This window comes from Dermochelys coriacea, chromosome 16, assembly GCF_009764565.3.
Source record: "Dermochelys coriacea isolate rDerCor1 chromosome 16, rDerCor1.pri.v4, whole genome shotgun sequence".
NCBI classification, from domain to species: Eukaryota; Metazoa; Chordata; order Testudines; family Dermochelyidae; genus Dermochelys; species Dermochelys coriacea.
The window spans coordinates 5,623,113-5,650,640 of record NC_050083.1 but is presented as its reverse complement, the minus strand read 5'-3'; the positions used below and the strand labels follow the sequence as shown (position 1 = coordinate 5,650,640).

General features: G+C 50.8%; 1 protein-coding gene across 1 annotated transcript in view; it reads left to right on the top strand.

The window, feature by feature from the left end:
• Positions 1-8,266: 8,266 nt before the first annotated feature.
• Positions 8,267-27,528, top strand: part of ENTPD2 (ectonucleoside triphosphate diphosphohydrolase 2) — a 48,234-nt gene continuing 28,972 nt past the window's right edge. The window contains exon 1 of the mRNA XM_038374903.2: positions 8,267-8,600. Within this exon, the coding sequence (XP_038230831.1) occupies positions 8,484-8,600 (117 nt within the window). The 5' untranslated portion in view covers positions 8,267-8,483. The remainder of the gene's footprint in view (positions 8,601-27,528) is intronic.

Below are 27,528 nucleotides of genomic sequence, written 5' to 3'. Positions count from 1 at the left end.
TCTGTCTCCCTTCCCAGCCTCTCCCTTCTGAGCTGGGCTGGTCCCTGTTCAACCTTGTCTCCAACTGGCACATGGTCTGCAGGGCTAGTGGGGCCCAGTACTGTCATTTAACCCTTTCCAGCCCAGCGTGGGGGTTGTATATATAGGCTGGAGGATGTTTTTAAAACCTCAGCACACAATCTTGCAATCAGAGTCATGCCCATTTAAGAGTCTGACCATGCAGATCTGGCTGCAGAACTAGAGCAATAATATAAAAAGACATATTTTCTTTTTTTTTTTAAGCTGGGCAAAAGCTCTTTAAGAAAAAAGATTTGCCTTTCAGTGTGGGAAAGCCAACCACAAGAGTGTTGTGCTTGATGATTTCCTATTCTTTTCTTTCCCTCTGAAGCACCTGGCAGTCAGGCATGTCAGAAGACAGGATACTGGGCTGGATGGACCTTTGGTCTGACCCAGTATGGCTATCCTTATGTTCTTATGCTAGTGCACAAGAAATAGGACTGGGATTTTCAAAAGAGCCTAAGGGGTTTGGGTGCCCATATCCCATTGACATGCACTGGGAGTTCAGTGCCTAAATCCCTTGGGCTGTTTTGGAAATCCCAGCCCAGGATGTGAAGCTGATGGGTCTAGTTTCACGTTCCAAACTGAATGAAATAAACAAAGAACATCAACAGTCAACATGAAAACTCTGTCACAATGAGTTCCAGCTGTATTACTAGTAGCAGGGACAAGGGTGTTTTCTCAGCAAGGATAGGACTTCTGCCTTAAGCCTTTTTAATTTGTTGGTTATCTGAGAGTTTTAGTGTTCTCTGTTTCTCCCCTGTAATTATATTAGTTCCCTCCACAACATACATGGAAGTTCCCTTTGTTCTTTTTCTTCTGTGCCCACTTCTCCTCTCTTCTCAGAGATCTTCCTGGTTTATATTGTCCACATTTCTCTCTGTTTTTAATTTTTTTCCTTCACTCTAATTATATACAATTTCATTATTGAATCATATAGTGTATAATTATACCTGATTTTCCCCCTGAGGTTCAGTGGATGTTCATGTTCTCAGACTGAATTTCAGGGCCATTGGGCCACAGAAAATAAATGAGTCCAGTTGTAGAATTCAAGACTGGTATCAGATTCCAGCAGTCTGGGGGCCTAAGCCAAAGCCCACTGATGTCACTGGGGCTTGAATCAGCTTCTCGGTGCATTGTTGTAAGTTGCAACCACTGATATAAATAATCGGTACTTTAAAAGGGCCAGTTTCACAAAGCTGAAAGCAACTATGAGTGAAATCCGCTGGGAGGAAAAATTGAATCAGACAAATGTGAATGATAATTGGGCATTGTTCAAGAACACTTTACTAGATACCCAAAGAGCCACAATCCCACAGCTAAGGAAAAAGACTATATTGGTTAAAAAAAACACGACATGATTTAGAGGGCAAGTGAAGGCAGCTATGGAAAATTAAAAAATGATATACTGTATAACAAATTTCAGAGTAGCAGCCGTGTTAGTCTGTATTCTCAAAAAGAAAAGGAGTACTTGTGGCACCTTAGAGACTAACAAATTTATTAGAGCATAAGCTTTCGTGAGCTACAGCTCACTTCATCAGATGCATTCAGTGGAAAATATAGTGGGGAGATTTATATACACAGAGAACATAAAACAATGGGTGTTACCATACACACCATTAAGAGAGTGATCACTTAAGATGAGCTATTACCAGCAGGAAGCGGGGACGGGGGGAGGGGGGGGAGAAAAAACTTTTGTGGTGATATTCAAGATGGGCCATTTGCAGCAGTTGACAAGAACGTCTGAGGAACAGTGGGGGGTGGGGGGGAGGGAAATAAACATGGTGAAATAATTTTATTTTGTGTAATGACTCATCCACTCCCAGTCTCTATTCAAGCCTAAGTTAATTGTATCCAGTTTGCAAATTAATTCCAATTCAGCAGTTTCTCGCTGGAGTCTGTTTTTGAAGTTTTTTTGTTGAAGAATAGCCACTCTGAGGTCTGCAATCGAGTGACCAGAGAGATTGAAGTGTTCTCCGACTGGTTTTTGAATGTTATAATTCTTGACGTCTGATTTATGTCCATTTATTTTTTTACGTAGAGACTGTCCAGTTTGACCAATGTACATGGCAGAGGGGCATTGCTGGCACATGATGGCATATATCACATTGGTAGATGGGCAGGTGAATGAGCCTCTGATAGCGTGGCTGATGTGATTAGGCCCTATGATGGTGTCCCCTGAATAGATATGTGGACACAGTTGGTAACGGGCTTTGTTGCAAGGATAGGTTCCTGGGTTAGTGGTTCTGTTGTGTGGTGTGTGGTTGCTGGTGAGTATCTGCTTCAGGTTGGGGGGGCTGTCTGTAAGCAAGGACTGGCCTGTCTCCCAAGATCTGTGAGAGTGATGGGTCGTCCTTCAGGATAGGTTGTAGATCCTTGATGATGCATTGGAGAGGATTTGGTTGGGGGCTAAAGGTGATGGCTAGTGGCGTTCTGTTATTTTCTTTGTTGGGCCTGTCCTGTAGTAGGTGACTTCTGGGTACTCTTCTGGCTTTGTCAATCTGTTTCTTCACTTCAGCAGGTGGGTATTGTAGTTGTAAGAATGCTTGATAGAGATCTTGTAGGTGTTTGTCTCTGTTTGAGGGGTTGGTGGAAAACAGCTTCGGTGACACCGAACCTTTCGGCGAATTTGTGTCAGTTTCACTGAATTGCTTGTGTTGAAAAACAAACAGATTCTGACATTTTCAAAACCATTTCAATTTTTCAGTTTGAAAGGACTTTTTGTTGCAAAATTTTCCTTCAATTTTATTAATGAATGTTTTCCTTTACGATTTGTTGAAAAGTTTTCAAATTTCTGTTTTCAGTTCAATGTGAAACCATTTTTTTTTTTCAATTTTTTGGAATTGTCAGAAAACCAAAATAAATAAATAAATTAATAATAATCATAAAAAAATCTGTTATTTGAACCTGTATAAAAATAGAACAGATGCACTTAAGTATGTCAGTAGATATAAGTATATGCTTCTTTGCTGGACTGGAACCTAAGTGCACAATGATGGACATGGCAGGAACCTTGGTAGAGATACAAATGCATAGGGCAGATAGCCTAGCAAAATATGGGAAGTTTTAGCCATGGCCTAAAAAACAATCCATTCTGCAAGTTCTTGGAGTGAAGTGAGAACTGGGCTGGAAGCTCTCTTCTTTCTCATATTATTCTCCCTGCTGACATTTTATATTTATTATTTTGCTCTAGTTCTTCTTTCTACACATGTAAGCTTTTAAAATGGTCTGATTTGGAGCCAGGTGATGTAACCTTTGCCTTTGCTTGTAATGTGCTTTGTGAAAACACACAAGATTATTCCCTTGTGAACTTAATAAAAATATTCAAAATATATACAGAATGCCTCTATTGAAATTGACCTCCTACTCCCTTTGGCTATATTAAGAAATAGTAGAAGGACACTATCCAGAAATAAATAATATTAAAAACACTTGTCTTCAGCTGTGTTACAATCTCCTCCAGTAATATTAAAAATGTAACTTTTAAAAAACATTTACTCTACTTTTCCTCATGTAGGTGGTTTATTGGTCGTTCATGACACACCTGCTTTGCTGTCCATCCAAACCCATCTCTCTAGAATCAGAGGTAGCTGAATGGGGCCCCAAGCCAATCCACCCCATGCAAAAGCACTCAGGGCACTGATAGTTTCCCACCATTTTTGTCCAAAAATTCCCAGATTCCAAGGCCAGAAGGGACCACTGTGATCATCTAGTCTGACCTTCTGTAGAACACAGGCAAGAGACCTGCCCCAAAATAATTCCTAGAGAAGAGCTTTTAGAAAAACATCCAGTCTTGATTTAAAAGTTGCCAGTGATGGAGAATCCACCCCAATCCTTGGTAAAGTGTCCCAGTAGTTAATTACCTTCAATGTTAAAAATTTACACCTTATTTCCAATCAGAATTTGTCCAGCTTCAACTTCCAACCATTGGATCGTGATCAAGTAACCCCTTCACCTTCTCTTCGTTAAGCTAATAAAAGCTATTGTTTAAATACTTACCCAAGACTCTGGAATTGGATATCTCGGACCAGGAGGGTAACAGGTCAAACCCGCAAAGGAGCACTTTTGCCTGAGAAGGGAAAGACTCAGTAGTGCTCAACCATAACAAGTCAAACGCTTCACAGGATTCTAAGTTTATTACATCAGCACTATTACCTTTAGCAGCCAAACTTGTCATCTCATCAAAAAAAGATATCAAGTTGGTTTGACAGGATCTATTTTCCATAAACCCATGTTGATTAGTATAAATTACATTATGCTCCTTTAATTCTTTATTAATCAAGTCCCTTATCAGCCACTCCATTATCTTGCCTGGGATTGATGTCAGATTGACAGGCCTGTAATGACCCATGTTGTCCAGTTTACCCTTTTTAAATATTGGCACAACATTAGCTTTCTTTCAATCGTCTGGAACTTCCCCAGTATTCTAAGACATCTTAGAGATCAACATTAAGGCTCCAGTGAGGTCCTGAGCCAGCTCTTTTAAAACTCTTGGGTGCAAATTATCCAGACTTGCTGATTTACAAATATCTAACTTTAGCAACTGCTGTTTAACATCCTCCTAAGTTATTATTAGAATGGAGTGTCATCATCATCATCATGTAATATGACTATATCATCTTTTTTTCTCAAGCTTCTGATTTATATCAGTTACTATCCACTTCTCCGTTCTTCTATTTGTTGTCTTTTTTTTTTTTTTTAAATTTTCCATAGCTGCCTTTCACTTCCCCGCCTGACCAGGTTGGTTTTTAACCAGTATGTCCTTTGTCCTCGATTGTGGCTTGTATCTCCTATTTTCCTCCTTCCCTGTAGCAGATTCTGGCATTCTTTGACACGGGACCCCTTACCCAGGTGTTATCCGCACACTCAAGGGCACCCTACTTTTACCCTTCTATGGGCTCATGGCATAACGCAGTTAATTTAGGCATCCCTGCCCCTTTCCCAGTTCCTAGTGCTCTGGGCGAAAGGCACCTATCCTTCCTAGGGCTCAGCACCACCCATACCCAATTTCTAGGGCTCAGGGCATAATCTTCTGCCCATTTGCAGAGCCTTTTACCAGTGAAAGAGTACACAGTAATATCCTTAACCTCGATTTATTAAGAGTTACCAGAACAGAATACTCATGCTAAGCATACAATGCTGAGTACTCCCAATAAGGCAGACAAACTTTTCCTGGTGGCCAGTCAGGATCAGGTCATCTGGGATTATCAAACAAAATTTTCTTTAAACATCTTAAGATCTATTTCTTTATCTGGTAATGGTGGATACTATTAGGGCAGGAGTGCCTTCTTAACAGCTCAATATTTCATTACTTTGGTATAATTTAGAGGGAACCTGAGGATATGACTTTCTGCTCACAGCTGCTGCTGTCCTAATGTGGCTGCAGAGTAAGGCCTCAGACCTTACACATGGATCAAAAACCTATGGGCCGGTGGACCCCCGATCCCATCCAACCTGGACCTACAGAGGCATAGATGAACAGATGTTGTGAAGGCCAAGACTATAACAGGGTTCAAAAAAGAACTAGATACATTCATGGAGGAGAGGTCCATCAAGGGCTATTAGCCAGGATGGGCAGGGATGGTGTCCCTAGCCTCTGTTTGCCAGAAGCTGGGAATGGGCGACGGGGGTGGATCACTTGATGATTCCCTGTTCTGTTCATTCTGGGGCACCTGGCATTGGTCACTATTGGAAGACAGGATCCTGGGCTAGATGGATTAGTCTGACCCAGAATGGCCGTTCTTATAGTCTTATAGACCTTTCCTTAACTCACCTCTTTCTAGGTGTCTCCCAGGCTGGGCACGTCCGTCTCCTCCTCTGACGCTCCCCAGGGCTCAGTAGCCTGCACCCTCACTCCTTGCTGCTGCCTCAAAATCAATGCAGTACACCTACCTTTGACGCTGCATGGGGGTGAAGATGGGGCCATGTGGGTGCAGCCACATTCGTGACATGTTCCTAGAGATGGCTCTGCCTTTTAAGGCCCCAGCATTGCCATCCCACGAGGTTCACGTTGTGCTGCCTGGCAGTGGACCCCTCCCGGAAAGCTCACAGCAGATGCACAGGTGAATTGACTGACCCGCTCTACTCTAAAACCTGAAGTGCTAGGGCTGTTCAGCAGCCTGTGGAACCCAGGAAATGGACAGGGGGTAAGAATGGCCATATTGGGTCAGACCAATGGTCCACCTAATCCAGTGTCCTGTCTCTGAAAGCAGCCAATACCAGAGCTCAGGGGGAGTGTATAGAACAAGGCAGTTGGAAAGGTTCACCCCGTCTTCCTCTCACAGCTTCAAGTTTGAAGCAAGGCTCCATCTATTCCTGCGGTCCTACCCTCTGGAAACTGACCCCATGCTCAGAAAGGGGTGGCCCTGCTGCCCTTTGGGCAGGCACTGTTGCCCACTCCAGTCCATTAGTGCAGGATAGTGTAGAATCCCTTCTCAAGCGGTTAAATCAAGCGGGTGCAGAAGGGGTCATCCCACCCCCACATTTGTCAGATGGTAAGTAGTCACTGGAGCTAGAGACGTCATTCCCAGCTTGGATGATATACACTCTAACCCAGGGATGGGCAAACTTTTTGGACCGAGGGCCACATCTGGGTGGGGATATTGCATGCAGGGCCATGAATGTAGGGCTTGGGAAGGGGGTTGGGGTGTGGGAGGGAGTGCGGGTGTGGGAGGGGGTGCAGTGTGCAGGAAGGGACTTTGGGCAGGAGGTTGGGGTGCAGGAGGGGGTGAGGAATGAGGGAGGGGGTGCAGGGCAGGGGTGCAGGGAGAGGTGTGGAGTGCAGTAGAGGGCTTAGGGCAGGGGGTCGGGGTGCGGCAGAAGGTTGGGGGCTCAGGGCAGGGGGTTGAGGTGCAGGGGTGCGGCAGGGGGCTCAGGGCAGGGGGTTGAGGTGCAGGGGTGCGGCAGGGGGCTCAGGGCAGGGGGTGGAGGTGCAGGAGGAGTTCAGGTGGCAGTGGCGTGCAGCGGGGCTAAGACAGGCTCCCTGCCTGCCTGCCCTGGCCCCACATTGCTCCCGGAAGCAGCACCACGTCCCTACGGCCCCAGAGGCCACAGGGACATGGCGCCGGCCGCTTCCGGGAGTGGCGCGGGGCCTGCGGTGCCACGGGGGTGACAATCCCGCAGGCCGGATCCAAAGTCCTGACAGGCCGGATCCGGACTGCAGGCCATAGTTTGCCCACCCCTGTCCTAACCCTAACCCTAGTGCACTGAAAATAGCAGTGTAGCATCCCCAGCGCTATCGGAGACACACCCATCCAAGGCACTAGGCATGTACTCAGGGTGGCTACTAACCTCTCCAGTTGGCTGCGGTGGCTACGTGTCTATTTCTAGAGAATTAGCTGGGTCAGAACCAGCATGGGAACACGTACCTGAGCTGGAAATGACATGTCCAGCTCCAGGGTAGAGGCACCCTAGCAGAACGCAGTACATGGCTTGCCAAGTCTGGCAGGAAGCACACAGGGTATAACTTGGTAGGGAAGCCACTCATCCGCTATTAAACTGGACAGTCTTTTTGAGAGGGTCGTACCCTGTCCGGTACTGGGACAAAACTGGGCATGGTATCGGGGGGGGTACACCATTTTGAAGAGCATGCTGCTCTCCTGCTGCTACTTGGCACACATGTCACGCTGCCATGGGTGGGCCCACGGTGGCCCTGGCAGCACTGGAATGGCTGGTATTCAGGCAACGTGTCAGTGACCGCCCTGTGTCTACACTGCCAACAAGGGGCTGTCTACACAGCATTTTGGAGCGAGCGTGGGAGCGACCCTCCCAGTCCAGGCTGGGCGAGTGGGGCTTGCGCTAGCGAAAAGAGCAGTGTGGCCAGTGCTTAAAGCTCCGGCTCGGACGGGGGAGCGGGGGGAACGATTGGGTTTCACAAACCAAAGTCAAAGCGCTGGCTACACAAGCCCCCTGCCCCACATCTCTCCACCTAGGCTGGGGGCTCGCTCCTGCGCTGTGTGGACCTTCCCCCCAAAGGGGTGTTCTTAAGGCAGGTTAAAGTAGCAGCGAAGGCCGAGCCAGGGGGCCTGGAACTGGGGCTAGCAGCTGCAGGCCAACCCCCGGCTGCCCCACGCAGGCTCAGCCTGGGACGAGAGCGCCAAGGAGGGCGGCTGGCTGCCCCAGCGCCGCGGGACACGGGTCTGGGCAGCCGGGAGATCAAAGGGGAGCGAGCGCCCGGCGCCCACCTGGCCAGGCCCCAGCACCGGGGCGCGGCGCAGCAGCAGCCCGAGCGGGAGGAGGAGCCACGGGCCGATCACCTGCGCCCCCTCCCGCGGCGTCCGGACTCCTGGCCAGTCTCCGCGCCCGGGCAGCGCGCCACGAAGGAGGAGGAAGCCCCGCCCGCTAATGCAACAGCCCCGGCCCCGGCCCCGGCCCCGGCCCGGCCCGCTCCGCTCCGCTTCGCTCCCGTCCTGCGGGGACCGAACACCATGGCCAGGAAGGTGATCGCGGTGCTGCCGCCGCTGCTGCTCTGCGGGATCGGCATCGTGGGCATCCTGCTGCTGTGCCTGCCCACCAAGGACCTGCGGGAGCCGCCGGGCTTCAAGGTGAGCGGGGGCCGCCCAGAGCCCCGGGGCCAGGCGCGGCCGGGGGCCAGGGGCGCCCGCAGCTCCCGAGGGGCGGGCTCAGGGATCCCAGTGCAGCGGAGCCGTCCTGTGCCCCCCGCAGCAGCCAAGTGAACTCGGAGGCTCAGCTCCCTGGCAGGACAGCGAGCCCCCGCGTAACGCTGAGCTCAGGGCTCGTGGGCCGGTCCCCGCAAGCTCCTTGCGAATAGTTTTATTTTCTCATTCAAAAAATAAATGGCTAGAAAACCGTAGCGGGTTGAGATGCAGCTCTCGGGGCTCGCTTGTCCCGGAGTTGAGCGCCCACTGTCCTGGTGAAGCCAGTGGGAACTCTGCCCCTGGCCAGCCCCTGGGCAGAGCCAGCCCCTGTCTGAAAGAAAAATGTCTGCAGAAAATTTTCATTTTTTTTTTCCAGCAAAGTTTCAAAAGAAGCTGAAACCCCTCCCAAAATTTGACCCACACCCAGAATCCTGTTTTTTGGTCAAAATCTTTTGAGTTGGGGGTATTTGAGTTTTTCAATTAAATATCTAAATTTTCCACAGAAAGCAGATCCTGCCTGTGAAAAATGTGTATTAGGTGAAACCCCAATTTTCCCTCAAAAAACAGTTTTCTTGGAAAACTTTTGACCCGCCCAAGACTGATTTCACTGTGTTGCCTTTTCTGAAGATTTGTTAGAGATAACTAAGATCCATACAGCTGTTAAAAGAAAAGGAGTACTTGTGGCACCTTAGAGACTAACAAATTTATTAGAGCATAAGCTTTCATGAGCTACAGCTCACTTCATCGGATGCAGTGAGCTGTAGCTCACGAAAGCTTATGCTCTAATAAATTTGTTAGTCTCTAAGGTGCCACAAGTACTCCTTTTCTTTTTGAGAATACAGACTAACACGGCTGCTACTCTGAAACCAGTCATTTCCTAGTAATTATTACCCCTTTGACAACATGGTGCTTGTGTTTACCAATCCAGCCTCCCATGAGACATGTGCAAACACATAATGGGCCAGATTCTCAGCTGATGTAAATCATGCTAATGCCACCAAAAGGAAGAGATGCTGATTTACACCTGGCCCATATTCACTGTACTTTATGTAGTTTTGAATGACTAATGTCTCCTGCAGTTGATTCCTCACTGGGCCTTTTCTCTTTAACAAACTGCATTAATAATGATCAATATTTTATTTTGTAGCTAGGGTTTTGGGGAACTTTTCCTGAGGTTTCCCCAGTGTTAGTGGCTTTTGAGTTTCTGAGCACTGCTGTGGTTTTGGTGTTGCTGGGGGAACAAGAATTTGCTTTTCAGACCTGCTCCTACTTTCCTTGTGCACCTCCTAAAGCCAAAGGGAATTAGAGTGCCCAGGGAATGCAGGATCCGGTCTATGCCGGGTCATGCTTGTTCTAGGAAGGGCTCCACTTTCCTTGAGGCATGATGACTAAAGCAGGGCTTTAGAAAAACAACACTGAGAGTCAAGGCTTTGTGCTGTCCCTGGAGAGAACAAGTGCATCAGGATCCACTGGACAATAAGAGGCACAGATGATAAACTCTCTTTGTTCCTCTGTTGCTTTATGATACCTACAGGCCCCCTTTTCTTTTTTTCCCGTCAAGTTGTGCATAGCAGGCAGGGCTGCTCTGCCCAAAGGATGAAGCATGTATGGGTGTTTGGTTACTGGGATACAGAGCATTTCACCTTCATGTACAAGACTCTGTCTATGCTGTGAGCTAGAGGGTTGATTCCCTGCTTGCGCACACATCCTCACGCTAGCTTGAGTAGAAGCAGTGTAGCTGCTGTCGCATAGGAAGCAGCCATGCTGGCACAGTTCATGCACCCCGGTTTCAGGCAGGTTTGTACTTGGCCTGGCTAAGCCGTGCCTCTGCTGCCACTAGTGTGCTACCATGCTCTTTACACTCCCGTTAGCTCTTACTTAGACATCCAACTCCCACTGACTTTCAGGGAGATGTAAACTCTTAAGGGTCAGATTTTCAAAGCTATTCAGGAATCTAAAGATACAGATAGGTGCCTAATGGGAGTTGCAGAAGCACCTCTTGGTGTCATGAGGTGCCTAAATAGCCTTGAAAATCTAGCCCAAAGTAACTTTTCAGAATGGCTCCTAAGTCACTTGGGTGCTTCTGAAAATGTTATTCACAACCATAGTTGAGTCGGGGAACCCAACAACACTGTTCAAAGCCATAGTGTAGATGGGGCAGCTCTGAGTCCTCTTCAAGAGGGAGTGGGGGGATGTCCATCACTTTCAGAGAGCAATGGAGTGCCCACCCGGGAAACCAGATTGCTTCTGCGGCGCCCTTTGTGCGGATAAGAACGTAAGAACATAAGAATGGCCATACTGGGTCAGACCAAAGATTCATCCAGCCCAGTATCCTGTCTACCAACAATGGCCAATGCCAGGTGCCCCAAAGGGAGTGAACTTAACAGGTAATGATCTAGTGATCTCTCTGCTGCCATCCATCTCCACCCTCTGACGAACAGAGGCTAGGGACACCATTCCTTACACTTCCTGGCTAATAGCCATTAATGGACTTAACCTCCATGAATTTATTCAGTTCTCTTTTAAACCCTGTTATAGTCCTAGCCTTCACAAACTCCTCAGGCAAGGAGTTCCACAGGTTGACTGTGTGCTGAGTGAAGAAGAACTTCCTTTTATTTTTTTTAAACCTGTTTTGCTCCTCATCACTCAGACATGCCACTTGGTACCCATCAAATCTAATCTGCCTGAGGTTTTATTCTGTGCCCAGCACTTAGTGTGTCTTTAGCTGTCTTTCCAAGGTACTTACCTGACCTGCATTACTGTGGTGTCTGAGCACTCACTCTTCAGTGCTTTTATCCTCCGAGCATCTTGGGGTGGCTGGGCAGTGCTCTTACTCCCATTTTACTGGTGGGGACCTGAGGCCCAGAGCGACTAAGTGACTTTTGCCAGGTTCCGTCTACACTGCAGCTGGAGATGTGATTCCCAGCTCAGATAGACCCAATCATGCTAGCTTTGATCATAGCAGTGTGGCCACAGCAGCAGGAGAGGCTAGCTGCTCCAAGTGCACTCCCATCCAAGACCCTCGCTGTATGCTTAGTGTGGCTCGTGGAGTCACAGCTGTGCTACTATTTTTAGCAGGCTAGCACGCATACGTCCATCTGAGCTGGAAATCCCACCTCCAGCTGCAGTGTGGACATCCCCACAGAGAGTCTGCAGCAGAACAGGGGACTGGAACTCAGGTCTCCATGTCTCCGGCTGGTACCCTAAGAGGCGTGTGTCACAGAGAGAGCATAATTATTCATTGGCCCGCTTTCTCCCTCCTCTCCCCCAAGGCAGTCATGACTATGATTCCGCTCCCCTCCCAGCACCCCATTTACTTGGGGCCTGACCCTGCGTTTCTTGCACACTCGGCTCCCAGTGAAGTTGGCAGCAGTTCAGAGTGCACAGATAATGCAGGATCGGGACCCTGATGTTTGCTACCTCTGTTTGCAACTTTCCCACAAAAAGCGCTGTGTGATGCCATGGCTGGAGAGCCCTGCCCTCAGGAGGGTAGTAGATAAATAAATACATGCAGCTAGAGAGATGGAAAAGAAATGAAGAAACTCCCTGAATCAGACTTACTGCTAGATAAAACCTTCCCCAAGTCTTCTGTGAGGGCTGATCAGCTGGGCAATAAAAACTGTGTATGGGATATTCTAGGAGCTTTAACAAAGTTAACGGGCCTGATTCTGATCTCACTTACTCCCAAATAAATTGGAAAGGACAGAAGTTAGATAGGTATGGGGGGGGGGAATTGGGCCCAGCTGACCTGGCTTGCACCACCTCAGGGGAGCCTTAAAGGGTGACATTCAGCAAATGCTGACAGCCAGGTCTGTCCTTCAGTTCCAGTCTCTAATCTCCCCTTCCTAGGAAAGAAGTGGGGGAAGGGGAGTGAACAAGCATGGTCCTGTTCTCCCTGCCCTAGAACGGAGGAGAAATGTTGGCAGCGGGGAGCATGAGCTTTGTCTTGCCCTCCCCCTGTGGAAGAAGTGGGATGATCCCCCAAAGTCAGGGTGGGGCTCTGTAGGGCAGCCCCTTGCCTCGACTCTGCTGCCGCTGGACATGATGCTTGCCCCAGATGTTGGGAATGGAGGGAGAGTCTGAAGGAGCCCAACCCATTCATCTGCCTCCCTCTACCTCCAGCCCGCTCTCTCTGTCTGCCCCCCAATCCTGTGGAACTGGAACCCAGCAGGGTCCTTACAGCAGGGCCTCCATACAGCATGTGGGGCGGTGGGGGCATGCAGAACACGCCTGCCCACTGCACCTGCCCCCAGCCACAGGCTCTCTTCAGCAGGTGGACACAGGCTCATGGAACAAAATTATGTTCCTATAAGAAATGTTTCTTAATGCTCCTTGCTGGCTTGCTGCAAAGAGGAAAGACAGTAAATATGGGAACTAGAGCCCTGCAATTATCCAGCCTGTTAAAGTGGGAGGTAATTCCTGGGATATTCCTGCTGACGGTGCTCGCCCTGTTTTACAAGGCATGAGCCCTGCCTCCAGGAGGCCACAGTAGTAGGCTGCATTAACTAAGTAAGGCCCAGCTGCTTTACTCAGGTGCAGCTCCCATTGACTGTGAGGGGAGTTTCATGTGCATGAATGACACCAGATTGGAGTCCTTAAGGGTACGTTTACACTGCAATAGAAGACCCACCGCAGCCACAGCTGGCCCAGGTCAGCTGAATGGGGCTCGCAGCTATGAAGTTGCAGTGTAAACGTTCAGGATTGGGCTGGCACCTGGGATCTGAGATCCTCCCCCTCAAGAGGTCCTGGAGCCCAGACTCCAGCCCAAGCCCAAATGTCTACTCTGCCTGAGTTGGCTGACTGGGTGCTGAGACTGGGTTTTTTATCGCAGGGGAGGCTACTGTAAGTTGAGGCTTTTCTCCACGAGGCCACATGCTGCATGGGTCTGAACCTACCTTCTAAACTGGGGCTCTGCCCTGTTGAAATCTGTCAGGAGTGCTGCATCAGGCCCAGGTTCTGTTGCCAGATGGCATCAAGCAGTTTCCCTGACTGGTGCAGAGAGGGATAATTTGCTGTGAGAACTGTATTGCAAAACCTGGCAGTTGCCTCCCTGGGCAGGACGGGCGCAGTTAGTCCATTGCACCATCCTCTGGATAAAGAGTATCCTGAGCTTGCTTTCCAGGGCATCCTCACTGGAATCGCATCAGCACCAACCCTGCTCCCTGGCTGCAGCCCCAGGACTTTCCGCTGGAGGCTGCTGGACTCTCACTAGCCTGCTGTGATTTCCCAATGATTCTCCTCTCTAACCTTCCCCCTCGAGGCAGCTTTTGAAACCTTTAAAACTGCTTGGCAGGAGCAGTTGGCACATGGAGAACCGGAGCCATCAGCCTGGCTCCAGTCTCCAGGCTGGACCTTCCGTGTCACTGGCTTTGCCTGTTACTGCTGGGCCCTTGTTAGTGTCGGCCCAGTTGAATTTACTGGCAGATTTGGAGAGTTCTCACCAGCTATGGGATTAAAGTGCAGGTCACGTGGGAATTACATAAACATCCAGCTCTGTTGCCTTCTCTTCCAGCCTGAAACTCTGCTTGGAATTCAGCTGCCACAAATAGTAACCCTAAAAATATCCCAAACTGTGTTTATTTCCCTACCCAAGGACCTGATCCAATGAGGTGCTGAGCACCTGGATTCTCTTGGGTGGGTGGTGGCTGCTTGTTACCTAGAAGAACTGAGGTCTAATTGCCCCATGACATCTCCTTTTTTATTTTTTTTTCCTCTACTAGAATTCTGTAGGTCTTCTCCAAGTGGCCTTATAAAAAACCAGGCCAGCTAGTTCTCTCTTAACAACTCCAGGGAGAGCTCTTGGAATGACCCCGTGATAAATGAGCAGGGAGGAGAGCATGCATGGATTTCCAGAAGGAACTCTAGCAGTGTGCCGGAATTGCTCTCTTTCTGGCCAAGAGGCAGGGTCTCCCTCAGTGGAGGTGAGGAGGCGTGGGAGCCAAGCTCTGGGATAGCGGCAAAGAGTCCTGTGGCACCTCATAGACTAACAGACATATTGGAGCATAAGCTTTCGTAGGTGAATAAGCACTTCGTCGGATGCATGTGGAAATTTCCAGAGGCAGGATTAATATGCAAGCTCTGGGATGCGTGTGTGTCTCCCTGTGCTAGGGCTGGCACCGAGCGATATGCTGAGTTATGCCATTAAGTGGTGAGAACTGGAACAGCCCAAGAGAGAAATAGCCCGGAGAGATGGCTCTGACCTTGCTCTCGCTGCCTGGCTGGATCCTGCGACCCTCAGAGGCGAAGGTGCAGGTTGGACCCAGGATTTGGCATGCGGGACCATGTGTCTCATCATCCCAACTCCACTTCAGGCAAACTTAAGGCGGGAAGGCGGGGGAAGGAAGGAGAGAGCTGCATGTGGCAGGGAGCCCGGAGATGAACTTTGTAGCAATCTAGCAGGCAGTGCCAATGCTCAGCTTACCTTGCTCAGCCAATGCTCTGGCTGCTGGCCAGGGAAGCACTAAGAGATAGAGAGAATGCCAGGAAACTCAGCCGAACCTGTTGAAATCCTCCACATCTGCTCCTTTTTCAAGCAGCCAGGCCTGGCTGGCTCTGTGGGACGTGCTGTGTCCTGGGCTGTGAGTCTGCAGTGTCGATATCAAGCCATCAACAGGGATGCTAGCCTCAGTTTCCTGGCCTCTGTGTCAAGCAGCATTTTTCCTTTCCCTGGAGATTTCACCCTTTGTGTTACCAGCTGCTTCGGAGGCTGCAGTGACTCCACGAGCTTCTTCGGCTCTTTGGCCATGCCTCGGGGGCTCTGTGTCCCTCAGCCTTCCCCCATCACCACTCTGCAGTGGGAATCGACCGTTCTCCCCCAAGCCTCAGCTCTCTGAGCCCTGCTGCCCTTTCCCAGGAGCAGTGCTCGGGTCCTGCCCGCAGAAATTGTGGTTCCTCTGACAGCTGCTTCCGTGCAGGAGCTTCGTGCCCATGTTAGCGCAGCATTTGCCACCTCTCCAGCGTGGTTAGTGAGAGAAGCTGCAACAACATGCCCTGCATCTCTCTGGGCTTTCCCCACTGCTGCTCAATGATGCCCTGGCATAGTGCTAAGGAGAGCTGCACCCCAATGTGGCACTGAGTCAGTGATGGGGAGATTCCATCTTCCACAAGCAGCAAGGGTTGGGCCCCTTCCACCATGGAAATCTGTTCCTGTCTGCACCCTCCAGCTGCTGCCTGGTGCCTTCTACCTGCCCTTTGCAGAGGGAAAGGGAAGCTGGCAGCCAGCTGGCTAAGGCTGATGTTTCCACTGGGACAGCTGAGCTGGGCTGGTCCTGGAGGAGGCTGCTAAGTGACACAGGAAAAGAAGCTCTGAAACATCCCGTGTGTCATGCAGAAACCTTGCTGTGTTTGAGTATTCCAGTGCTGTGCGTGCATAGCCACAGGGATTCCTACATTGGCACAGCTACGTCGCTCCGAGGATGTGAATTTTTCACACCCCTGAGCAATGCAGTTAAGCTGACCAAACTCCTGATGTTCACAGTGCTTGGTCGACAGGAGAATTCTCCCATCAAGCTAGCTACCACCCCTCTGGGAGGTGGATTCCTATGCTGATGGCAGAACCCCTCCTGTGCCATCGTGGTGAGCCATACCCTCAGTGTACAGCTTACATTTGTGAGTGGGAGTATGGTCTAGTGGTTAGAATACAGCCCTGGGAAGCAGGACACCCCTCTGCTGCTTGCATGTGACTTTGGATAAGGTCATTTCCTCACTCTGTGCCTCAATTTCCCACTGTGTAGTGGAGGTACTGGTGCTGTGTGAGAGCGCTTTGAGATCATCAGAGGAAAGTGCTACCTAAGGGTAGAGTGTTGTCAATGGAGGACATTGTAACATTGTCATTCACAATGGGCTGGCAGCAGGGCAGAGGCCTGAGTTAGTGCCGGGCTGCCTGTCAGCTGCTTAGCGTGCGGGTGGAGGAATGTGGGCTGCAGGTGGCAGGAAGGAGATGGGTGAGGTTGTGAAAGGGGAATTGATGACTGGAGCATAGATTGGGTATGAAATGATGGAGCTGCTTATCTCCTTGCCTTTTATGACTCACCTTGCAGTCAGGCAACCTTTACCCCATCCATTCCTTTCACTTTGAGTCTTGTCAGTGATGCATTTGCAGCACAGGGCTACTTGATAGTCTGAGTAGCAGATGCTACCCCTGCACAATTGGGTGTGCACATGTGCAGAGTAAAGCAGTAGTAAATTAGGGCAAGAGTCAGAAAAGGAGTGTCCTATCCTTGTCATTGCTAAAGAACAGCTGAGGCTGGTGGTCAGTGGCTAGACAGATCTCTGCTATTTACATCATGGAAACCTATTGTTACAGTAATGCCCACAGACGCCGATTAGAATCAGGACCGCTTTGTGCTGGGTGCTGTACATACACACAGCCCCTGTCCCAAACAGTTTACAATCTAAGAAGACACAATCAGAGGAAAGGAGGCAGGCAGGGCTATAACATACGAGCCCGGAGATCGGGGTGGCCAGGCACACGTCCAGTAAGTTCCAGTTGTAATCTTCCTTGCTTTTGGGGGCAGCCACAGAAACATCTGGTGGAATAACATAAGGGAGCTCCATGCTGAGAATCAGGGTATGTCTACACTTGCAATTAAAACCTGCAGCTGGCCCGTGCCGGCTGACTCGGGCTAAGGGGCTGCTTAATTGCAGTGTAGACGTTCGGGCTCAGGCTGGTTCCTGGGTTCAAACATCTAGGCTGCAATTAAATACCCTCTTAGCCCAAGTCAGCGGGCACAGGCCAGCTGCGGCTGTCTAATTGCAGTGTAGACGCACCCTCAGTAACCATGTAGGCTTAGAATAGAGTTTATTGTCCACAAGGCTCACTCTTAATCCTGCACTGTTGCAAATGGCAGGTTAAACTTTCTGTACTCTTTTGAAGGTGCGCTGTAATTAGACATTCCTAATTAATGGCAGTGTTAAGCAACCATCCTGGATCCAGTTGCTTTATGCTAATTCAAATGAACAGTAGCTCAGACAAAATGAAAAAACCAGGAGGGACTTAAGGCATGTCTACATTTGCCATTTAAAGCAGAAAAAGTCCCTTTTTTGCACAAATACTGTGGGAGCGTCTGCACTTGCCAATAACTTTTTGTGCTGAAACTTGGAAGTTTCGCCGCAGAAAGAAAACCACTTCCATGAGAGGCATACACTGTTACTGGTGATGCTTTTGCAGTGATGTGCAAGGGAAGACTCATCCTTTCTGTTTACAGAGCCTTTAGCCTCCTGAGGATATCCCACAGTGCCTAGGTGATCACTCTGGCCAGCAGCCAGGTAAACAGACGTTCCCCACTTCCCCTGTAAAGCCCTGGGAACTTTGAAACTCCCCTTCCTGTTGTCTTGGCAAGTGCTCACATATCATCTGGCCAGGTGACAAAGGCTGCACCATGAACAAACAGGCTTGGAGCTATGCTGAGGTACTGGAGCTGATCAGTGTTTGGCAGGGGGGAGGCTGTGCAGGGACCCAGGATGCCTTGCGATCACATGCCCCCTTTCCCCAAGGCCTATCCTCAAAATAGAGAGAGCTGCACTGTGGGATAGCTGCCCTTAGTGTGCTGCTCTCATCGGGCATGGAAGTGCTGCAAATGTGAACACTCTCTGACGCCTGTGGAAGTGGGTGAGTACACAAACCAGCGCTTTTCTTTCACCCGCTCGCTGTCTCTGCAAATGTAGACATAGCCTTAGGGCTGGCTTTTCAGAAGAGTGCTCTGAGCTCTTTGGAAATCTGATCTCAGCTGTATATGGGGGCTTTGTGCTCTTCTGAACACCTGGCCACTACGGAACTTCCCTTGAACAATAGAACTGATCCTTCCCACAGCCAGAACCCATCAGTCACAATAGCCTATCCACATCCCCACCCATCAGTCTGCCTGCTCCTCACATCTCTGAGAATGGATGGGGCTGTGAACCTCAGGTCCTGGCAGACCAAAGGGAGAGTGAGCCCCAAAGTAGAGTCTTTCACAGAAAACATCTGGTGAATTTAAATGAAAAAGAACCAGTTTCTGGCCCAAGTGAGCCCTTAAGACTGGCAGGGCAGGGCAAAGCTGGAATCTGCACTGGAATGACTGTCAGCTCTCTGGAGCAGGGACTGTCTTTGCTCTCTTTGATCTTCAAAGACTCGATGCTAAGACCAAGACACTGGAGAGGTTTCTTGTTGACGCACTTTTTGCAGATGACTGTGCCTTGATGGCCCATAGACAAGACGACCTTCAGATCATTGCTGATAGATTTTCTGAAGCATCCCAGCTCTTTGGCCTCGCCATCAGTCTCAGAAAGACCGAGGTCTTGTTCCAATCAGCACCTCATTCCAATGCCCCAGTGCCAGCCATCTTCATCCAAGGCACAGAGCTGAAAAATGTGGATCAGTTCAAGTATTTGGGCAGCACCGTCTCAAGTGACAGTTCCCTTTATCAGGAAATCTCCAGAATTAGTAAAGCCAGCCAGGTCCTCGGCTGACTTCGAACAAAAGTTCTTAACCACCACAACATCTGTCTCTCCACCAAATTGAAGATCTACAGTGCAGTGGTTCTAACATCTCTCCTGTATGGATCTGAGATGTGGACTCTTTATAGATGTAAACAGTAAACAGCTTGAGCAATTTCACATATGCTCCCTCCGCTCAATAATGAGCATTCGCTGGTAGGACAGAGTGACCGATATTAAGGTCCTTGAGAAAACAAACACAACCAGCACTGAGGAAATGTTACTGAGAGCACAACTTAGGTGGACCGGGCATGTCATCAGAATGGAAGACACCGTCTCCTAAAACAGATCTTGTTTGGGGAGCTGAATCAGGGCAAAAGAAAGAAGTCATCCATATAAGCACTTCAAAGATAATCTGAAGAGGAGTCTCCAGTGGGTTGGCATCAATACTAAAGAACTTGAGCAAATGCTCAGAACAGGACTCGCTGGCTGCCTCTGACAGGATCAGCATGTGACAAGTTTGAGTGGGAGTGACGAAATCATGTCCAGGCTGAACGTGAAAGGTGCCACAAAGCTGTATCATCAAACATTGTAGATACAGACTTTCCATGCCCTCAGTGCGGCCGACTCTGTGCATCATATGCATAGCCATATATGAGAATTGCAACAATATCATCAGCGATGGACTACCAATATATATGTACAGCGCCTAGCACCGTGGGGTCCTGGGCTGTGACGAGGGCTCCTAAGTGCTATGGTAAAGCATGGATAATAATTGCAGGGACTATTGATGCAAATGTGCAGTCTGCTGCTAGTTTGCTATAGGTACTTGGTGGGGGTGCAGCCGAGGCTGAGGGTGCCCTGGGTTATTCTCTGGGGAGTGCAGTGTGGTGTTTGTGAGTCTGGGGTGGGGGGAGGGGCAGAAGGTGGGCCTTGTTAACCTCAGACACAGACTGCTCTTGCCTGGCTTCTTTACAGGTTAAATCTTATGCCCCTTCCCTGCCTTTAATCTTTGGGTGATCATGGTGCTCTGTGAGTGAGGGGGATCTTTCTAGCTAGATCCAGGCACAATGAGTCAGCAGGATTAAGGGGCACCAGCAGAGTTGGAGGGTAGGGGCACCCAGGGCTGGGATAGCAGGTGGGATTGAGGGGCACCAGCAGGGCTGTGAGTGGGGATGCCGAGGGCTGGGATAGCAGGGAGCTGTGGGTTGGGATTGAGAAGCACCATCAGAGCTGGGGGGGCAGGGGAAGGGAGCCCAGGGCTGGGTTTGCAGGGGCTGCAGGTCGGGATTCAGGGGCACTGGCAGAGCTGGAGTGGAGGAGCCCAGGACTGGGATAGCAGGGAGCTGTGAGTTGGGACTAGGGAAGCCAGCCTTCCTGGTTTCACCAGGAGTCTCCTGGAATCGGACTCTATCTCCTGGAGGCTACTGAAGCCAAACTGGGAGATTTTAGGTGCTGAAAGTCCAGCAGGGCTAAGGCAGGCTCCCTACCTGCCTTGGCCCTGCACCGCTCCCAGAAGCGGCTGGCATGTCCCTGCAGCCAATGGGGGTGGGATCAGGGGGACTCTGTGTGCTGCCCTCACCCCCAGAGCAGAATCTGCAGCTCCCATTGGCCGGGAACTACAGCCAATGGGAGCTGCGGGGACAGTGTCTGCGGGTGTGGGCAGCGCTTCCCTGATCGCCCCCGCAGGGGCCGTGCCTCTGCCTAGCCGCTTCTGAGAGTGGCACAGGGCCAGGGCAGGTAGGGAGCCTGCCATAGCCCCCCTGCACCACTGCCGGGGAGCTGCCTGAGTTAAGTGCCTCCTGGCCAGAGCCCACACCCCCTCCTTCACCCAAACTCCCTACAAGAGCCCGCATCCCCTCCTACACCCCAACCCAGTGAAAGTGAGGGTGGGAGGAGAGCGAGCGACAGAGGGAGAAGGGATGGAGTGAGCAGGGCGGGGCCTCGGGGAAGGGGCGGGGCAGGGAGTGGGGCCAGGGTGTTTGGGTGCGTGTGGTTAGACAGTTGGAAACCCTAGTCAGGACTGAGCCCACTACTCTTGGAGTATCCCTGGTGCAGGGGGCAGAAGAGGGCGTGGCCAAGGCATTCCCCTGCCGCAGCTATTCCCCAGTGGTGTGAGGCCTACAGGGGCCATTGTCATTTGGGTGCAAGTTGGGCAGAGCTCAGGGATGCCCTAATGTGTGTCAGGGCTGACCCGACCCCATACCCAGCATTTTCCCACCACTCACATTTCACCCTGACTCCTGCTCTTCATCATCCTTTTATCTTTGTGATTGACCTCGAATGCAGTCATTGAACAGTTCAAGCCCTAGTAGATCAGTACCTCTGCTGGCCTTTGTTGTTGCTGGCTCCTTGGCCCCCTGCAGACACCTCATGAGAGCGACTCTCCACCCATCCCCTCCTGTTGGCATTGTGCTGCCATCCCCTGCTTGTGACTCGGCGCAGCATCACTGGAAGCAGAGCATCAGCCCGCTCAGGTCCTGTGTACAAACAACAGCTGCCCCAGGCGTTCTGCACCACCTGCAGTGAGATCTTGGTGGGCTGGGCCCCCTACGATGGTCTCACCCCAATGTGGTTGGGAAGTCACGAGTGTTGCTATGCTATTGAAAAGTACCCAGCCCCCAACTCCGAGCAAGCGTACCCTGGAAAGATGTGTGGGTGCATCATGGTCCTGTTCCATGGGACCTCCGCATCAGGGTAGACATGGTTAAACCATGGTGTGAAAGAAGAAGGTGGGGGAGGGAAATCTCTGAACTGGCCTCAGAGCTGGGCCCGCTGACACACCCAAGCAGGGAATCAAAGGGACGATGTTGCAGGAGAAAGCGGCTTATTAAAGAAAAACTAGGTCAGAGCTTAACCTGACCAAATTTGAATTCTGTCTTCGTCTTCTGTCTTTGAATTCTGTCTTCCTGCCGGAGGCATAACGCTTTCTCCCACCAGCTGACAGAGCATTCAGGGCCAGCTGGTAGAAGAGCTTGTGTAAAAATGGACTTAGCCCTGGGACAGGTGCAGCACCCCAGGAGGAGCAGAGCAGGTGCAGTGTGGACAGCAGCAACGCCTGTCTACTCCCCTCCAGTTCATTCTCCATGCCTATCCAACCTGTGCCCTTCTACTGTGAGATTGCTGTGTGGTATGGGGCTGTGTCCAACCTTGGGCCTGGACTGAGACATGGAGCTTGTCCAGAGTTAAATGATGCACTGGCTCTTAAGTGTCTGAAACACTAAATGTCAAACTGAAAGGCCTCCAATTGTCACCATGCCCCCGGAGTGACACAAAGGCAACCGGGTGAGGATCTGACCAGAGCTTCCTCAGCAGCCAGGCTTAGGCTAGGGAGCTCCCTTCTGTCACAGGTGCCAACTTTTGTCAGCACCAGTGGGTGCTTGCCCCCCACCCGCCCTGCCCCAACTCCACCCCTCCCTGCCCCATTGGAACCCTCCCCAAATCCCCTCCCCGGCCCCGCCTCCTCCCGCAAGCGTGTCGCGTTACCCTTCCTCCTCCCTCCCTCCCAGCGCTTGTGCTGCGAAACACCTGTTTCACGCGGCAAGCCTGGGAGGGAAGGGGGAGAAGCAGGACCCAGCGGCACGCTCAAGGGAGGAGGCGGAGCGGAGGCGGAGGTGAGTTGGGGTGGGGTGGGGAGGTGCCGGTGGGTACAGAGCACCCACCAATTTTTCCCGGAGCACCCACGAAGTCAGCGCCAATGCCTTCTGCTGGAGCTGAGAATGATCAGAGTTTTTGCCTCTTCCAGAGGAAAGTGGAAATCTCCCTACTTCAGCTTGGCCGCAGCAAAGACCCTGGTCATGGGGGGGACGGTGAAGGTGGAGGGGACAGATTTCAGGGTGGATAGAGGAAACTAGACTACGTGTGAGCCTCTCAGTGGCGGTGGCATAGGTGCTGGGGGGGCTGCCACACCCCCTGGCTTGAATTAGTTTCCATCATACACAGGGTTTCCAGTTTGTTTTGATGGCTCTCAGCACCCCCACTATATGAATTGTTCCAGCTCCGCTGGCCGGTGGTGATGGTTTTATTAGGTGCTGAGGTGCTCTGGTGGTGATCACAGTGTAAGTGCTTAGACAGCTCTGTTCTGAAGAACCTCAAGTGTCAACCTGCCGCTTACGGCACGCGCCCCCCCCCCCTCCATAGGTGGGACTGAGCTAGGGAGTGTGGATACATGGGGTCAGGGATGCAAGCCTGTCTCAAATGTCCCTCTTCTCTAGGGACGTCACTCGCATTTCATCCCCAAATTCCCAATGTCCCACATCAGTTTGGCTCCCCTTCTCATCGGTTATTGACAATTGTTCACATCAGAAGTGAAGAATTCATCATTCGTAAGGCCAAACGGGACCCGTACGAGACCTCCAGGGCCCAGACTGTCGCCCCGTGACACCCGCATTGACCTGAACAGCTTGTGTCTGCGCTGCAGTGTAACTCTGAGCTAGACAGCCAGGCTTCATTTAAAGGAGAATGTCCCATGATGCAATGGTTAATTACCATTCCTGTTTAAAACTGTGGCTCTCAATGCCAGTTTGCTTGACTTCAGTCCTGCCAGAGAGGTGTCAGAGCGCTGATTACCCTGCAGGAAGGAATCCCATGACATTTTTAAATTTCCTGCCCAAATAATGTTTGTGCATCCCTTATTTGGGGTCACACGCTGCACCCCGCATTTGGGCCTGCACTGGCTGAGGGACAGGTGCCTGATTTCTGTCTTAAGTGACTCGCACCGAGTATCTAGGCCCTTAATCTGCTCTGATCTTCAGGGCAGGGGGGGAGATGGGGGCAGCCATCAGATGATCTGTGTGCCCCCAACATGTACACAATTGGGGGAGCAGAACTCCAGCTTAAAGCATGTCTGTGCAACTGTGAGGGGCTGGCCTGGGGGACTTGTTCTGCCAGCGTCTGATGGGAAAGGCCATCACCAAGCACTGGCCAATGAGAAAGCAAATGGGTCTCCATAAAGCTGTTTGCCAGCGTACACAGAGGCTCAACAGCGAAGCCTCCATCCTACAGCATCAGCAGTTGGCCTCACTGGGGTGGAAGTAGAAGAATGTGGCTAGTGTACTCTTCTTGAGCTCCAAGGTGATGGTTCAAATCCTGATTAGGTCACAAGTGAGTCTGATGAGCTCAGAGCCCCCAGTGGGTATCTGGCCTTTTATTAACTGTCTCTGTCCAAGCAAAGGTGTCCTTGGTGATGCTGGGTTCATGTAAACCCAGCCACTTCATGGGAGAGGAACGACTCAGCTGAGGACAGCGAAGAGTTAACAGAACATCAGCTACTGGAAGCACCTTTGAACCCCCCGAATATGAAAGTTACTGAGTGGAAAGCCAAGACACTGGCCCTGGTTTTGACCAAGTTTAAATTTAGGTCTGCTGAATCTGTCAGTTGATTTCATTTCCTCTCTCTCTCTGCATGGGTGAGGTGAGGCTTGCAACAGTCTAGTAACCTCTGATTGTTTGCTCATCGGTGACATGCTTCAGAGCGTGCTGCACTGGGATCCCGACCCTCACCTTCAGGACAGACTCCCTTGTGGTCCTTCTGAGACCCAGGAACTGGTCTGAAGGATGCCTGGTCTAGAAGTCCTATAGAGTCCTCAGTATTAGGACTAGCCTTGTGGGTTTGTGTGTGAATCTGCCCTGCAGGCTCTGTTCCCTATGGCTGGGACGTGCTGCTGGCAGGTCATTGAGAAGCAGGAATCCCAGCCTGGACATCTTCCTCCTTCAGCCTTGTCATTATGCCTCTTGCCACCACCCCAGCTCCCCCAGAGAATTGATCCTGAGTGAATGGGAGGGAGCCCTGTGCCCAGGACGGAGCATCAGGAAACCTGGGAACTAGACCTGGCTCTACCACAAACTTGCAAATCATTTCCCTTCTCTGTGCCTCAGTTTCCCCACCTGGAACTTGGGGAGAACGCATGCCTGGTCCAATGGGGTGCTGTGCAGGTTAATGTTCGTAGGGTCCCATAGCTCAATAAAGGACTCCAGCAATGCATGCAGGCGAGTCAGACCTCATTATTAAACCCCTCCCCACGTTTCTGCCTTGGCCTCTTGCTCTTGCTTTGACACCCCTGACATTCTGGTTCTAGGTTTCTGAGAGGAGGCTCTTGGGCCATCGGTTAGTGTCTTAAAATGGGGCATCCTAACTAGGTCTCACTCATGACCTCACCAGGTTTCCAGAGGGGAAAGCCTAATGCACTAACCCACTACACTCCTCTTGCTGCCCGGCAGGGGCCCTATTCATCAGTCCGCTTGGGTACAGTTTGTCAGCAAGGGCGGAGATCTGTACATATTTGGTTTGTTTCCCTTTCCAGAGAGCTCTTTCTGTAGCTGGACCCCAAACCTGGCAGCTGCCCTCCGGATCTGTGTGTTTATCTCTACTACGCCCATCCCCCGCAGTACATGCCTGTCTCCCTTAGGGTTACCATCTCCATCCCTGTGGTTGATTATGGCTGAAAGGTTACAGCAAATTGGTGGGTTTAAGCCTCAGCTTAGCTGCTCCAGAAGCTCATTCTACAGCTGGGCACTTTCCCCTGAAAGCATCCCACCTTTGATTCTCGTGAGTATCACCCGAAACTGCACCCCGGAGGATGTAGCTGTCTCAGAAGGTCATAGATAGGAGTCGCAATATCTGGTGTGGCTGGGTCCTGCTCTACTGCAGGACTCGACAATCGAGGCCAAGGCCTTGCAGTGGGACTGGGTGCCGGGCATTGTGGCAGGTGAGCAATAAGGTATGCCAAGCTGGCAGTTTGGGGAATACAGCTCACCTTGCACAGAAGGCAGTGTGGCTGTAACTGCCTGCCATTGAGTGGTTACTGGCCTGAATCCTAGTGGCACAGGAGTTAAGGGGAATGCCGCTGGTTATGTCTGTCCTGTCCTATAGTCCCATCTCCATTGCAGATGTGCTGTGTCTGGGTGCCACCTTGCTCTTGATGTCCTCTCCTGCTGTATTATAACCCCCGTTTGATCTTGCCTGTTTGCCTCGGTGCAAACTGTGTTCTGCATGGTGTATTTCACAAAGCAGACATGGGGACAGCACCTTGGCTAGCAGAACTTGGAATAGTTCCACTGATACAGCCGTTCCAGGATGGAGACCCTAGGCAGGTGGCTTTAATCTGTGTTTTAAGGCTGGGTGGCCGGCTGATGGGAGATAGGAGTGCTCCTTCCACATCTCCACATATGGCAGTCTGCTGGGAAATGCTAAACACCAGTCTCCCCCCCTGCCATGTGCGATGAGGGGAGAGGCTGGTTAGGGCTGCTGGCTGATGTGAGCTCTACAGAGGGAATGGCTGGGAAATGGAGATCCTTGGGGCACTGTTTACAGTAGGACTGGGCTATGCGTCTGTGCTCTGTAACTCCAGGGAAGCAAAGTCTATAAACAGGCGGAGACAGAGGCTGGGATTTCATCAGCTGTGCTGGCATTGTGGTTCGTTCTTGTGCATCACTGTCTCCAGTCAAGGCTCTGTCCTGGGGCAGGTTGGGAGAGGAGGCTAAGGCGGTGAAGCCCCTTTGAGTAGCTCACGCAGTGTGTACCCCAGCTCTGACTTGCCTCAGCTCACGCTGGGGTTTTATCTTAGCCCTCAGAGTTTTGCAAGGGACCTTCTTGTACTGGCTGGGCGTGGGGGGGGCGGGAGAGAAGGGTGTATAGGGCAGGCAGGAGCTGGCTGGCTTCCCTGCACACTTGTCAGTAAATCCCAACACAGAGCCAGGGCACCCCTGGCTACTGCACCCTGAAGGCTCCCACACATCTTTCCCAACCTGCTACAGAGCTGTTCTCCCTGTCCTGTGGCTCTTGCTAACCGGTCCTCATTTCTTTCCCACCTCCACTCCCCGCTGCTCTCTGCATTCTCTGCTGCCCTCTCCTTTGTTTCAGAGTAGCAGCTATGTTAGTCTGTATTCGCAAAAAGAAAAGGAGGACTTGTGGCACCTTAGAGACTAACAAATTTATTTGAGTATAAGCTTTCGTGAGCTACAGCTCACTTCATCCAAACAACAATCGGAACTGTAAGGAGAGTGATCACTTAAGATAAGCTATTACCAGCGGGGGAGGGGGGGAGAGAAAACCTTCTGTAGTGATAATCAAGGTGGACCATTTCCAGCAGTTGATAAGACGTCTGAGGAACAGTGGGCGGGGGGGGGGGGATAACATGGGGAAATAGTTTTACTTTGTGTAATGACCCATCCCCTCCCAGTCTCTATTCAAGCCTAAATTAATTGTATCCAGTTTGCAAATTAATTCTAATTCAGCAGTCTCTCGTTGGAGTCTGTTTTTGAAGGTTTTTTTGTTGAAGAATAGCCACTCTTGGGTCTGTAATCGAGTGACCGGAGAGATTGAAGTGTTCTCCGACTGGTTTTTGAATGTTATAATTCTTGACGTTTGATTTGTGCCCATTTGCGTCTCACTTCTTTCTTCATCCCAGGTGCTGCTCCTCAGATTGTCCCGTCCCCACGGCCCATCTTCCAGCCGCTT